This window comes from Emys orbicularis, chromosome 17 (assembly GCF_028017835.1).
Source record: "Emys orbicularis isolate rEmyOrb1 chromosome 17, rEmyOrb1.hap1, whole genome shotgun sequence".
NCBI lineage: Eukaryota > Metazoa > Chordata > Testudines > Emydidae > Emys > Emys orbicularis.
The window spans coordinates 17,730,217-17,744,832 of NC_088699.1; the positions used below are offsets into that span (position 1 = coordinate 17,730,217).

Sequence of the window (14,616 nt, forward strand, 5' to 3'; positions counted from 1 at the left end):
GGCAATAATATAATGAAATGTCATAGGCTTACTAGCACCCAGTTATACTGCAATGGGTCAATAACCTAGTCCCCACTGGGAACCTGCTGCTGTCAGTCAACCCAGGGAGAGACTTGCAGGTTATTGCACCCTATCAGCTTGAGCTGCTTCTCTTCTGCAAACCACTTCCTTGAGGCTGAAATGAAAATCTCAATACAGCAGTCTGCCATCAGACACCTCACTACAGCTACCATGAAAAGGCAAGCAATGCAAGTAACTTGCTGTTACAGGCATGTGATGCTTTTGGACATCCTGTCTCTATTTCAGTTGTCCATCATATAAAGTTCATATTCTGTTGTGGGTCATGGGAGAGAATGAACTACCCCTTATCTGGACTTTACAATCTAAAGTTACCTTCAGTCCCCAAACATTAAGTGTCCTTTGTTTGAAATGTGCATCAGATATCTTGTATCGAAAATGCAAAATGTGGAAATTCCTTTTTGAAGCATTTTGCCTTCAATTTGGGTTACTGTTCTAGGCAAAGTAAGGATTATCCTTCTTTAAGGGGACAGGACTATCTTTTCCAACAGATTCCCTGAAACTGGCAGACATTATACTCTTATCACTACAAGGACCATGACTATCTATTGTCATTTGCAGTTTAGTGAGGATTTTGCAGCTTGCTATACTGAAGTCTAATTTGGGCACAAGTTAAAAAATCTAGGGCTAAATTCAGCACCACACAACATTTCAGATCTGTACCCTATTGGAGTTTTGCCCCTATAACATATAAAGAAGGGAGCTTCACCTACTTGTTTCCAGTCCAGCAAACTGAAGGTATATTTAACTTCAGTTTCCCAAAAGAAGCATTGGTAGGTGGCAAGAAGCTTGGAGTGCAGGAGAGAGAAGTACCATGAAACTTGGAGAGGCAACACAACTAGAAAAACAAACTTTAATAAATGTATAAACCATGACCAGGTTTGTTGCTGTACACCACTTAAAAAAGCCAGTCTACAGTGAACTTGCTGTGCTAGCTCTAAGTGTTGGGGGTACATAGCATAGCACTTGAGTGTTCTTGAATACTACTTTGCCCTCTTGTGCTCACTGTCATAGTGACTTGCACTAGTTAAGCATTTTGGGGGGAGGGGGAAGAGAGAACTGGGCAAGGGAGACCTTCTGGAAGTTTTCCTCTTTTGTAAAATAGTTGAATGTACCAATAGCCTGTACAGAATAACAGTACTAACTTGCATTAGTATTTAGGCAACACACAACGCTATTGGATTTTACAAATTAGAGTAACAGATGGGTGGGTCTTTTCAAATACCTGATTCCTGCCCTGAAGACTTTACAATCTAGTGAGAGACAATGCAACAAGTAGAGGTAGTAAATAAGTAAGGGAGGAGGAGGACAGAGGGATTATAGCAGTAAAATCAGTTACCTGTCTGTGGATCAGTTTCATTGTTCAGTTAGAACAGGTGACTCATGCTTTCTACATACTATGGAAACAAGAAGTCATAGGAAGCATTTGGAGAGAGAGGATAGAAGAGAAGGACTGGGTATACCTTAGTGTTTCTTATACCCAAAGAATGGTAGAAACACTGATATTGCATCACCTAGTGTCCTGGGTTCATCTGACAGGTGTAGATGTTCAATAGCACAACTATAGAAGTAACTGAAGCCTCTACAGTGCTAAGTCATTTCTCAGCAAGTTGGTGGCATGTGCAGATTAGTGAGTATTAGTACAACTCTGCCACAAGAAGAGCAATGTTGTGATGGTAGTGAAGAGAGATGGGCTGTTTTATGCTTCAGTAAGTGAAAATGGGTCTACAGTGTAGTGGTGTGCTAGCTCAGAGCTCACTTCACTGAGACATTACACCCACCATTCCATACATACAGCTATTTCTCAATTGCAGAAGAAAAATCCTTTTTTCGTGCCAGTGCACCAACAAGCTGCAGAAACAGCTATTGGCAAAGATTTTCCATTTTAACATAATTTTCTTTACCATGCTCCCTCCATGTCTCACATTTCCATTGCTTTTACTGGCACTTTAGCATGGTGTTTACATTTACTAAGTATAATTTTATACAAACTGATTCCTGTTTCTGACTGAGTCTCCCCAGTCTTGTATACCAGAGAATCCACTGTAAAGCTCAAAACATGCATTTTTTGACTGTAGCTGATCAACTATTTCATTTTAGGACAATAAATACATCCAGTCCAACATGGGTATTGACTCAATCTTTTAACACACACACATCAGCTAGTGGATGGCATCCCTTGTATTCTTGCAAGTTAGGATTGTCCAAGTCACCTCTGTCACTGTGCTCAGTAGAATCCAATTGTCCAGAAGGAGGTCCAGTAGTTCTCACACACACACAGTGACGATCACTGGAACCGGGCTTGTACAGCTTCCTGGGGACTCCAATCCAGTTTCTGTTCACTCCCCCACTAGGGATGGAAGAATATGATCAAATACAAGCTGTTATTTCTCACTCAATGGCTGTGTATTTCCCATCCATAGCTGAGTCGAAGACCCTTCTGAAGGAGGGCTGGGGCAACTACAGGTATGCTGAAACCTGGATTAAGGACCATTTCCAGAAGTCAGCAACCATATTCTCCAACATCCACAAGTTTTCTGGTAACTTTTGTTGGACCTATTAAACAATACATTGTTGGCTGGACCCTGTAAAGTCAGTTTCACTCTGGATCCTCTCACCCAGGAAAGAGCAAGTGACTAACATCCATCCTTTATTTCTCTGTTTCTTAAAATCCCCCCAAACAGCATAGACACCCCTCTACCACCACCACCCCTTTTATATTCTTGTGGATAAACTTTTACAATAAAACAATGCCTTTTATTATGTGCACCACAGACGCCTGTAGTACTAGTGCTGAAGTTACTGAAAAGGTCAATTTAATTCACCTACCCTCTACCCTGATATAACGTGACCCAATATAACACAAATTCAGATATAATACAGTAAAGCAGTGCTCGGGGGGGGGGGGGGGGGCTGTGCACTCTGGTGGTCAAAGCAAGTTTGATATAATGTGGTTTCACCTATAACATAAGATTTTTTGGCTCCTGAGGACAGCGTTATATTGAGGTAGAGGTGTACTATTGCCTCTTCTCAGGCCTGGTATTACAAGGTGCAAAGTTCCTTTAACACCTGTATTTTTTTTTAAACAGGAGCTGAATGCACTAGACACCATCCACTATCAGGTCCAAACACTACCTCAAGGAAAATGGTATGGACCTCAATCAAACAGCACACTGGAACACATAGAATCATAGAAATGTAGGAAAGGACTTCAATAGGTCAGCTAGTTCAGGCCCCAGCACTACCATAGGACTGAGGCCTACTCTACACTCCAGAGTTAGGTCAGCATAAGGCAGCTTACATCTACCTAACTTTAAATGTCTACACTACAATGATACTCCCACCACTGTAAGTCACCCACAACATTGACATAACTCCACTTCTGCAAGAGGTGTACCGCTTAGGTCAATGTAGTTAGGGCAACAGGGTCTATGTAGACATTGTGTTACTTCCATTGCTTATTGGCTGTCAGCCCTCTGGGTAGGGCTCCAGCTGTCAGTGCCCCACTTCAGTCAGTGGAAGCGCTCCTGGTGGGGATGCACATGCCTGACAGAAGGAGCATAGTGTGCACATGAACCATGGCTTTAATTAGTGTGGTGACTGTACATCAACTTAACTTGGCTTAATTTTGTAGTGTAGACAAGCCTGAACTATTAGACAAACAGGCATCAGGGATGGTCTAGATAACATGTTGTTAAGCTCTCCAGTGATGGAGATTACACAACATCCCTAGGTAACATCTTCCAGTATTGACTGGGTACATGTCACCTCAGGACATGACACAAAGATAAAGTTTCTTGACACCTTAAATGACTGTTTCTTGGAGCAGCTAGTCCTGGAGCTCACAGGAAGAGAGGCAATTCTTGATTAAGTCCTCAGTGGAGTACAGGATCTGGCCCAAGAGGTGAATATAGCTGGACTGCTTAGTAATAGTGACCATAAAATAATTAAATTTAACATCCCCGTGGCAGGGAAAACATCACAGCGACCCAACACTGTAGCGTTTATTTTCAGGAAGGGGGACTACACAAAAATGAGGAAGTTAGTGAAACAGAAATTAAAAAGGTACAATGCCAAAAGTGAAATCCCTGCAAGCTTCATGGACACTTTTTAAAGACACCATAATAGAGGCTCAACTTCAATGTATACCCCAAATTAAAAAACACAGTAAGAGAACCAAAAAAGTGCCACCGTGGCTAAACATCAAAGTAAAAGAAGCAGTGAGTGGCAAAAAGGCATCCTTTAGAAAGTGGAAGTTAAATCCTAGTGAGGAAAATAGAAAGGAGCATAAACTCTAGCAAATGAAGTGTAAAAATATAATTAGGAAGGCCAAAAAAGAATTTGAACAGCTAACCAAAGACTCAAAAAGTAATAGCATTTTATTTTTTTTTAAATACATCAGAAGCAGGAAATCTGCTAAACAGCTAGTGGGGCCACTGGATGATCGAGATGCTAAAGGAGCACTCAAGGACAATAAGGCCATTGCAGAGAAACTAAATGAATACTTCGCATCAGTCTTCACGGCTGAGGCTGTGAGGGAGATACCTAAAAAGAATGGCTCAGGTTTAGGAGACAAATCTGAGGAAATGTCCCAGACTGAGGTGTCATTAGAGGAGTTTTGGAACAAACTGATGAACTAAACAGTAATAAGTCACCAGGACCAGATGATATTCACCCAAGAGTTCTGAAGGAACCCAAATGTGAAATTACAGAACTACTAACTAGTTTGTAACTAAGGCTGTTTTAGTCACCGGTATTTTTAGCAAAAGTCACAGACAGGTCACAGGCAGTAAACAAAAATTCATGGCCCATGACCAATCCATGATTTTTACTAAAAATACCAGAGAATAAAACTGGGGGAGGGGGGCTTTCCAGGAGCCCCACGGGTGCTGGGGTAGGATGGGCAGCAGTGCATGGCCCGGGGCCCCCGGTAGTGCTGGGGGAGGGTATGGCAGGGCTGGCAGGCTCCCTACTTGGCTCTGTGCCTCCCCCACAGCATCAGCAGCAGAGTTTGGGTGTGGGAGGGGGAACAGGGTTGGGGCACGGGACCGGGTGAGGCAGGCTCCTGGTGGCGTTTTCCTGGAGGGCTCCCTGGAAGCGGAGACATCCCCCTCGCTCAGCTGCTAGGCGGAGGCGTGGCCAGGCAGCTCTGCACATTGCCTCTGCCTGCAGGCACTGCCCGGGCAATGGGCGCTGCGAAGCCAGCGCTCTGGGCAGAGGCAGCCCTCAGATCTGCCTGGCCACGCCTCTGCCTAGCAGCTGAGCAAGTGGGATGTCGCTGCTTCCAAGGAGCCCCCCAGGTAAGCGCCACCCAGAGCCCGCCTCACCCTGTCCTGTGTCCCAACCCCCTGCCTCCTCCCACACCCAAACTCTGCTGCTGGTGGAGGGGGTGGGCCCCGGGGGCCCGAGACTGCCCCAGCAGTGGCTAGTGCGCCTGCTGAGCCAGGCGCACCGGCCGCTGCAGAAGTCACAGAAAGTCACAGAATCCGTGACTTCTGTGACAAACTCGCAGCTGTATTTGTAACCTATCATTTAAATCAGCTTCTGTACCAAATGACTGGAGGATAGCTAATGTGAAGCCAAGTTTTAAAAAGGGCTCCAGAGGTGATCCTGGCAATTACAGGCTGGTAAGCCTGACTTCAGTACTGGGCAAACTGTAAAGAACAAAAGTAAAGAACAAAATTGTCAGAACATCATTTGTTGGGGACGAGTTAACAGTTTTTGTAAAGGGAAATCATGCCTCACCAATCTACTAGAATTCTTTGAGGGGGTCAACAAGCATCTGGACAAGGGGGATCCAGTGGTTATAGTGTGCTTAGATTTTCAGAAAGCCTTTGACAAGGTCCCTCACCAAAGGCTCTTAAGCAAAGTAAGCTGTCATGGGATAAAAGGAAAGGTCCTCTCGTGGACTGGTAACTGGTTAAAAGATAAGAAACAAAGGGTAGGAATAAATGGTCAGTTTTCAGAATGGAGAGAGGTAAATAGTGGTGTCCCCCAGGGGTCTGTACTGGGACCAGTCCTATTCAATATATTCATAAGTGATCTGGAAAAAGGGGTAAATAGTGAGATGGTAAAATTTGCAGATGATACAAAACTACTCAAGGTAGTTAAGTCCCAAGTAGACTGCGAAAAGCTACAAAAGGATTTCACAAAACTGGGTGACTGGGCAACAAAATGGCAGATGACATTCAATGTTGATAAATGCAAAGGAATGCACATTGGAAAACATAATCCCAACTATACATATAAAATGATGGGATCTAAATTAGCTGATACAACTCAAGAAAGAGATCTTCGAGTCACTGTGGATAATTCTCTGAAAACATCCACTCAATGTGCAATCAAAAAAGCAGACAGAATGTTGGGAACCATTAAGAAAGGGATAGATAAGACGACAGAACATATATTGCCGCTATATAAATCCATGGTATGCCCACATCTTGAATACTGCATGCAGATGTGGTCACCCCATCTCAAAAAAGATAGATTGGAATTGGAAAAGGTTCAGAAAGGGGCAACAAAAATGATTAGGGGTATGGGATGGCTTCCATATGAAGAGAGATTAATAAGACTGGGACTTTTCAGCTTGGAAAAGAGACGACTAAGGGGGGATATGAGAGAGGTACAGAATCATGACTGGCATGGAGAAAGAAAATAAGGATTTTTTTTCTTTACTCCTCATAACACAAAAACAAGGGGTCACCAAATGAAATTAACAGGCAGCAGGTTTAAAACAAAACAAAGTTTTTTTCCACACAACACAGTCAACCTGTGAAACTACTTGCCAGAGGATGTTGCGTAGGCCAAGACTATAACAGGGTTCAAAAAAGAACTAGATAAATTCATGGAGAATAGGTCCATCAATGGCTATTAGCCAGGATAGGCAGGAATGCTGTCCCTAGCTTCTGTTTGCCAGAAGCTGGAAATGGGCGACAGGGGATGGATCACTTGATGATTACCTGTTCTATTCATTCCCTCTGGGGCACCTGGCATTGGCCATTGTCAGAGGACAGGATGCTGGGCTAGATGGACCTTTGGTCTGATCTAGTATGGCCGTTCTTACGTTCTCACACGCTTAAAGTTAAGCACGTACTTAAGTATGCTGTTGGATCAGGGACATAGTAGAGACTGGCACTAAGAACTGTTTTTTGTTTTTTTTTTTAATTTAAAAATCAAGTGCTTAAGAGTTACGTGTACATCTCTGTAAATAGAGAAAAATAGGTCTTGCCCTTTGGCCCTGGGATCTGTGGCAGTGCTTGTTTCTTTGCTGATTTTTATTAGAATGCAGTTCATGCTGGTTACGTCTGCCAAACTTCAAAGGAATTTTATCAGACAGATACTGTCTCCAACATTCACTACATGGGCAGATCTGCTGGGAAACTGCATCCTTCATTTTGTACTAATGCTTCCATCAGATCCTTGTGACTGGTTTCAGTTGTCGGAATTGCTGCTCACACATAGGTATCAACTCGCCTGCTCAGACTGCTGCCTTTAGGTAAAAAGCCCCAACAGAACAGTAGTTAGCATAAACAACATTTTACATACTACGCAATAGAATCTTAAGGTTAGCACCTGTACTTTCCGCGTTTATGGTCCCTGAAGATCCCACTTCCCAGGCTATGTTAATGCTAATACAGAATTCCTACCCATTCTACTAAGCTGAGGCTTGCCAGAGTGAGCAAGTGCTAATAAGGCTCTGACGTCCACAGTGCTGTACGAGTGCCTTGCTAAGCAATACTTGCAACGCTCCTGTGTGTTAGATATAATTCACTGACAAAAAGCTTTGCTACCATTGGGCAGCCTTAATTCTGTGTTCTCTCAGCCCATCCAGAATGAGAGTTCAGCAAAACTCAAAACTTCTTAGAATTAGGAATGGAAGAGTTAAGCTATTTCAAGCTTCAAGGAAAGAGGCTCAGCCCGCCTCCCAAGAGGCACAGGGACCCTCTGATCTCAACTCACATGAGGAGAGCAGGTAGGGTGACCAGATGTCCCGATTTTATAGGGACAGTCCCGATTTTGGGGTCTTTTTCTTATATACACTCCTATTACCCTCCACCCCCGTTCCGATTTTTCACACTTGCAGTCTGGTCACCCTAAGAGCAGGGAAAGGGGCTCAGACCCCCCAACCTCAAGGAACAGGGACCCCTCAGTTCCCACAAGAGGGGAGAATGTGGGGAGGATCCAAGTAACCCCTTGCAGATTTTAGAGCACTTAGCATGAACCTGCAAACAGAAAGGAGTTCTTAGCTATAGCAGAGTTCTCTCTCTGCTATAATTTACTTAGCTGTCTCATCTGTCCGAGGGGGTTAAGAGGCTTACCCAAGGCCACACACTTATACAAAACAATCATCCTTGCTGCCTGGCCTAACCATATCACAAACAATTTTTGCTGGATCTGTGCCGAAACTGTCAGTGCTACCTAGACCAGCATAGATAAGGTCTCAGATGAGAGATGTCAAGGTGCTTGGCTCTGCAGAGTCTGACCACGCCAGCAGGAAGGCAATGTTTACCTTTGTTTGGAACACCAGAATCTGCTGCCACTGGTTGAGCTCCATTCAGAGTTACAGGGCGGGAACTGCTTCTTCTCATCGTTTTGTCCCTTGAACTTCAGCACTTCTTCGATGACAGCGTTGGCCTGTTCCAGAGCTTTTGTGGGTGCCCCATTTTCATCATAGAATCTTCCTACCAGTTTGCCTTTTGAGGGAACAAAAAGAGCCACTAAGACCATAGCATTTTTTTTTTAAATGCCTCAAAAAAACTCCAGAAACCCTCTAAAAAAAGCAGCATACTGTATTATGTAAGTGCTGCCTTGGGGCACCCCACGTATATTATTTTAGAAATAACAGAATGAAGTGTCCACAACTTAGTCCCTTCTGACCAGGAATCTCAAAACATTTTACTAACATTAACATATAGACATGATGGAGATAATGAATTAAGCCTATTTTACAGATGGAGAAACAGGCACAGACGTTCTATCACACTGAAGATCAGCAATAGAATCCAACAGTCTTAACAACCAGTCCTCTTATCTAACCACTAGGCAACACTGCTCCTGAAATGCCCAATAGAGGTCTATTAGACTATTCTTACTGTTGCAAAGCTGCAATTTCATTACATTTGTGTAGCAGTAGAAAATAAAATTTACACTCATTTCATTCCCCTCGTTGCAATGTTCCCAAAACCCAATTACTTGGCTAATGTACAGAGTCAGATGGATGTATACATAATGGAGCCTGGTATCAATGGGACATAGTTCCAGAACACAGGAGATTTCAGATACGTTGAGAACATTAGTCACTATTATCCAGTGTGAAAGAAGATGAGCTGATCAGAAACAAAAAACAGGTTTACAATTGTTATGTGTGAAGGTAGGGTTACAGAAGTCAGTCTACATTTTCCAATTTTTAGCCAACAGCTCAGGGCAACTCTAGTTTATCTAAATGGAAAAGTCAATCCTTTTGCCTAATTCCTTTGCAATCACAGATACAAGAGTCATGGTTGAGGTCCATCATGTATTCCTGGCTCAGTGTCAACAGGTCCAATTTAAAATCTGTTTGCTGTGAGCAAATAGTCTCATTGAGCTCAATAGGATTATTCAGATGTGCGTTTGTAAGACCCGGGCTCAAACATATCCATTTTCCTTCAACTCTCTCTCTCTTCCCCCACCTGTTACAAGCTTGTAAGGAATAATCAGCAAATTTGATATATTCTAAACTACAGACAGACTTTTGGTACATCACTCCTTTCTACTTTCTGTGGAATTCAGGAATTAAAAGAGTTTGGTGCAACTTTTCTCTCTCAAATATGGCCTGCATTACTGTCCTACCTGCTTCAAAGGGAATTTTTTGCTGCTTTGCGTGTGGTAGCCCAAACTGTAACTTTGAAATACTAAAAGAATGCTTTCCCCGGAATAACACCACAGCTAGAGAAAAGAGACAACTGGCCTGCCCATTACTCTATGGTGATCTTGGATGCAAAAGTGCCCCTGCTCACCTGCTACAGTTTTAAGCATTGATGATATAAACCAAACAAGGCTTCCGAGGATTAACCCAGGTATGCTGCTATATTATTACTCGGCTATGTTACAGATCACGTACCAACAAAAATGTAATTCTCGCTGTAGAAAGAGAGCCAGTTGTGTATAGTCAACATTTCTGATGGAGATAACCCAGAAACATCATCCACAAGGCCGGTGTTGGTGAAATCTCCTGTCGCAAAAGCCCTGGAGGCATCTTTCCCTGTAGGACAGACATGATGAACATCCAGCTGGGATAGGATTCGGCCCAGGGGGTGCGCAGATAGACCTGGGGGGGGGGGGTGTCCAGCTGAGGATCCGCTCTATAATCCACAGCACACCCCTTGCCCCCCGGTTTCATTCAAAGAGGCCAACGACCTACCTGCCCCCGGCTACGGGATCCATACGGGGCTGAGGGGGGTGGGTTGTTCCGCAAGCAAGTCTCCAACCCAGGAACAGCAGGGCTCTGGCACTGCCACCCGTGAGGGACAACACCCAGTGGGGTGGGGGGCGGCTCTCCCCGGGGGTCCCGCGCGGAGAGGGGATACCTGCGAAGACACCGTAGGCCGCCCCCGGCCCGTAGTGCTTGTGGCCCCGGCGCACGTCGAACACCTGCCCCAGCACCGCCAGGTAGAGGCCGGGGCTGCCCTGCGCTCCCGTGTAACGCGCGAGCTGGGCGGGGCTCAGCAGCCGGCCCCGCCCGGAGAAGAAAGGGAGCAGCCAGGAGCTGGGCTCGAACCCGAGGCCCAGCAGCCAAGCGGCGGCCAAGCCCAGAGCGGGAACCAGGAGCCCCCCTAGCCCCATCGAAGCCTGAGTTGAAAGGGCCGAAGCCGCCCGTAATCAAAATGGCGGGGATGACAATTGGCCTCACCCCGTTTCTTCAAGGATGCGTTCAGCCGCCATTTTGCCCGCGGGCAATTACATTTGCTTAGTTTTTACGACGCTTTTCTCGCTTTACGGTGGCGCGGCGAAAAAAACAAACTATTTCACGACGACCGCACTCGACAAATTACGGCAGCGTGGCAACGGCGCCGCGTTCACCCCGCTGACGGCTCGCGCTTTACGGTCATTTGGTAAAAACGCCGACCGGGGGTGCTGGTTTTACGACGCCGGTTGTCGCTTGGCGGCAGTGTGACTCCCCTCTCTCCGGGATTGACAGGTGTCGAGGGGCCGGGGGAGGTTGCTGACTAAGCCGGGTCGGTCGGAGGCGGCGGCTGCGCGAGGCCTGAGGCCGCCGCCGGCAGCAGCGAGCGCCTGGTCCATGGGGAACGTGGCGAGCCACAGCAGCGAGGAGGAGGAGGAGGGGGCTGAGGAGGAGATGGAAGGGACGGCGGCAGCCGAGCAGCCCGGGGCTGCCTCTCCGCCTGGGCCGGGCCCGCTCCCCCCGGCCACGGTGCTGCTGGAGCAGGCCCGGCTGCGGGAGGCCACGGCCCGGCTGCGGGAGGCCGCCCTGCCCGAGTCGCTCGTGTCCCGGCACCACAGCACCCTGGTGCGCTGGCTGGAGGAGCGGCTGGGCCGCGGCGAGGAGGCCGTCAGCCTGGAGCAGTTCTGCGAGGTGCTGGAGAGCCGCGCCTCGGGGCCGGCGGCCGGGGCCCGCAGCGAGAGCGAGGAGGTGAGGGGGTGGGAGGGCAGGGACGGACGGACGGACCTGGGGGGGGTGGTGGCACTGGCAGGGACGGACGGGGGGGGGATAAGGGGGTAGGTACGGAGGGAGGGACTGATCGGGGGCGGGGAGAGGGACTGGGGCGGCCGCCCCGCCCTGCTCAAGCGGGTCTGAAGGAACCCGATGGGGAACCCTGCTGAGGGCGCTGCGGCGGGGGAGATGAGCAGGCGGTGGGAGGATCAGGCCAGGCGGAGAGGAATAGGAATGGAGGAGGGCTGAGGGGGTGGAGGATGTAACGAAGTGGCGCTTGGGGCCATTGGGAGTTAGCTAAGTGCACGGGACCCGGGGCTGGGAGTTGTACAGGGATGGGCGGCGGGAGTCATGTGATGATTGGGGTTAGCGAGAGAAACTGGGAAGTTGTGGTGACACTGGGGACACAGGATGTTAGCTGAGTGGAGGTTGTGGGGGGCGGTGTAAGGGAGGACTGGGGCTGAGGAATCGGATGAGACCTAGAGGAATAGGAATTGAAGGGATTAGAGGCAGTGAAAGAGTTGAACAACGGGGTATCATAGGAACACTAGGGTAACTATGGGGGCCAATAGGATTAAAGGGAGTTCAAGGGGTTAGGGATTATCAGAGACATTTGGGGGTTATGGGTGGGCTAGAGGAGCTGTGATGGGAGGGATCAGGAGGGACATTGAGGGCACTGGGATGAGGGAGAAGAACCGGAGGAGCATATAAAGAATTATGGAATAAGGAGTGGGGATTGGGAGAATCAGAAGAGGCCAGAGAAGAATAGGAAGTGGTATTAGAGGAAATGCTGCACAGATATTTGTAGCATCACCCATCTTTATACAGCTAGCCGGCTGTGTTGGAGCTGGGTGTGTCGAGCGCTCACCGTGGCCTTTCTTCCTGATCTTGTCATGCTTTCTCGCCAACCAAAATGGCAAAACAATTATATCATAATATGTTTTTTTAGAAATTATGGTTTCCCTTAGGCTATAGAAACTAGCTAGTCTTTCTAGTCTGTATAGATGAAGACACATCTTTTCAGTTAAAACTCCAAAGTAACATCATATGTTCTAAATGTAAATGAACTGACAGAGGGCTTGAGAAATATAATTACTAACCAATAGTGAGATTTATTTGGTGAGTAACAGAGACCTCTTTGGCAGTTGCTCCATTCTTAGGCCTTGTTTACACTAGTTTTTTTTTTTTTTTTTTTTTTTTTTTTTTTGCAAATACATAAATCTGGTATTAACAGCGAGGAGTCTTTGTGGCACCTTAGAGACTAACAAATTTATTTGGGCATAAGCTTTCGTGGGATAGAACCTACTTCATCAGATGCATGAAGTGGAAAATACAGGAGCAGGTATAAATACATGAAAGGATGGGAGTTGCCTTACCAAGTGTGAAGTATTGTTATCAGTGATGGTAGCACTACTGTAGACAGGCTGTTATGATATTTTCCACTTTTTTAGACCTGTATTGAGCAAGGTTAGATGAATGATATTTAAATCACTTGCGACTGCTGGGTACTCTACCTACACTTGCACTTTTGCTGCTGCTATCTTTAGTGGAGAGGATTTGGTGGTAGCAAAGATCAAAAATTATCGGAAGAATGCCTTGTGCTACTCCTGTGGGAATTCTGCACCATTGCACAACACACAGAATTCATGTCCACTGAAGAATTTTTTTGTTTCCCTGCAGAATAATAGATTCTGATGGGGAAGCAAATGGAAGCGATGAGAGGGGTCATGCGCCCCTCCCGGGCAGCCATTCTGAGTGGGCATGTCGGTTCGGGTATTGGGAGAGATGTAAATCACTGCCTGAGGGGGAGGCAGGGCTGGGCGGGCATGCGTGCGTGCAAGACTCTGTCCCCCTCGCTTGCTATCGTGGTGCACCTGACGTGGAGGGGCAGGCAGGTCAGGTGCAGCCTCACTGCGGAGTCCGTGTCCCAGGGGGTGGGCTGCAAGGTGATTCCCCCACCTGTGTGCAGCCGGTTGCCTGCACTCCCCTCTGGGAGGCAGCTCTAGTGCACACCCCTTGCCTCCATTGCTATGCTCACCCTACAGAGGCGTGGGGCTCACACATAGAGCAGTGGGAAAGCCGTGGTGAGCCTTTGCCAAGGTGATATTTAGGGAGGGCAGGGGGGCACCCACCCCCCTCCAGCTTTGTACCTGAGGTCTGCTTGTGGCGCATGCCCCAGGCAGAGTTCTTACTTGCAGTGCTGTGCAGGCAGGTTCCCCTTCTCCAGGAGCCGGATTTCTCCAACTGCGTCTCTTGTGGTCAGTTTCCTCTGCTCTGCTAGGGCCTCTGGGGGTGGGGCAGGCAAGGAAGGGATCAGTCAGGCTGGGAGGGGGAACATAGGGCACCCAGTAGTGGGTGGGGGAAGCATAGGGTAACCTGTGCTGGGGGTGGGTCACAAGGGAGCACAGGAGCCCCAATGGTTGGTGGGGGAAAGCAGAGGGTCCCCGGTGGGGGGAAGCAGAGGGTCCCCAGTGATGGGATGTGTTGGAGCCTGGGCGTGGCCAGTGCGGTGGGAAAGGGGAGTCAATTTCCAGGGGAAGGGAAAGGTGAGGGCATAGGGCTTATGCCCTGAGGGAGGGGGCAGTGAGTGTGGGAGGAACAGCTGAGGGGGAACAGTTCCTGGGGCAAGGATCCCAAGGGAGGGGGAGCTGAAGAAGGGTGGGAAGCTAGGAGCAACTAAGCGAGTCTTGGGGTCTGTTTGCCCTCAGAGAAGCAGGGAGCACCCTCACTTCTCCCTGAGAAGAGACCAGGGACAGACCCCACTAAGCTAATGCATACTCTCAACTGACTAATCTGCTCTCTGCCTTCCTCCCCATCTCTCCTACCTCAGGGTACTTATACCTTGATCCTGCAATGAGGATCCATGTGGACGCAGGGGGTTGCTTTAA

The 14,616-nt window shown here is 47.6% G+C and overlaps 2 protein-coding genes across 3 annotated transcripts in view; one reads left to right on the forward strand and one right to left on the reverse strand.

Moving 5' to 3' along the window:
• Positions 1-917: 917 nt before the first annotated feature.
• Positions 918-11,019, reverse strand: LOC135890809 (neuferricin). 2 transcript variants are annotated; one of them, XM_065418251.1, is made up of 4 exons: positions 10,967-11,019; positions 10,178-10,318; positions 8,588-8,771; positions 918-2,428 (listed from the first exon to the last, which is right to left on the reverse strand). In XM_065418251.1, the coding sequence occupies exons 2-4, from the start codon at positions 10,230-10,232 to the stop codon at positions 2,215-2,217; spliced, it is 453 nt and encodes a 150-aa protein (XP_065274323.1). In that variant the 5' UTR covers positions 10,233-10,318; positions 10,967-11,019; the 3' UTR covers positions 918-2,214. The 2 variants fall into 2 exon arrangements, with proteins under 2 accessions (XP_065274323.1, XP_065274322.1); XM_065418250.1 differs by lacking the exon at positions 10,967-11,019 and adding an exon at positions 10,644-10,899.
• Positions 11,020-11,356: 337 nt separating this feature from the next.
• ZZEF1 (zinc finger ZZ-type and EF-hand domain containing 1) overlaps positions 11,357-14,616 on the forward strand; it is a 77,928-nt gene continuing 74,668 nt past the window's right edge. The window contains exon 1 of the mRNA XM_065418227.1: positions 11,357-11,707. Coding sequence (XP_065274299.1) covers positions 11,357-11,707 — 351 coding nt within the window. The remainder of the gene's footprint in view (positions 11,708-14,616) is intronic.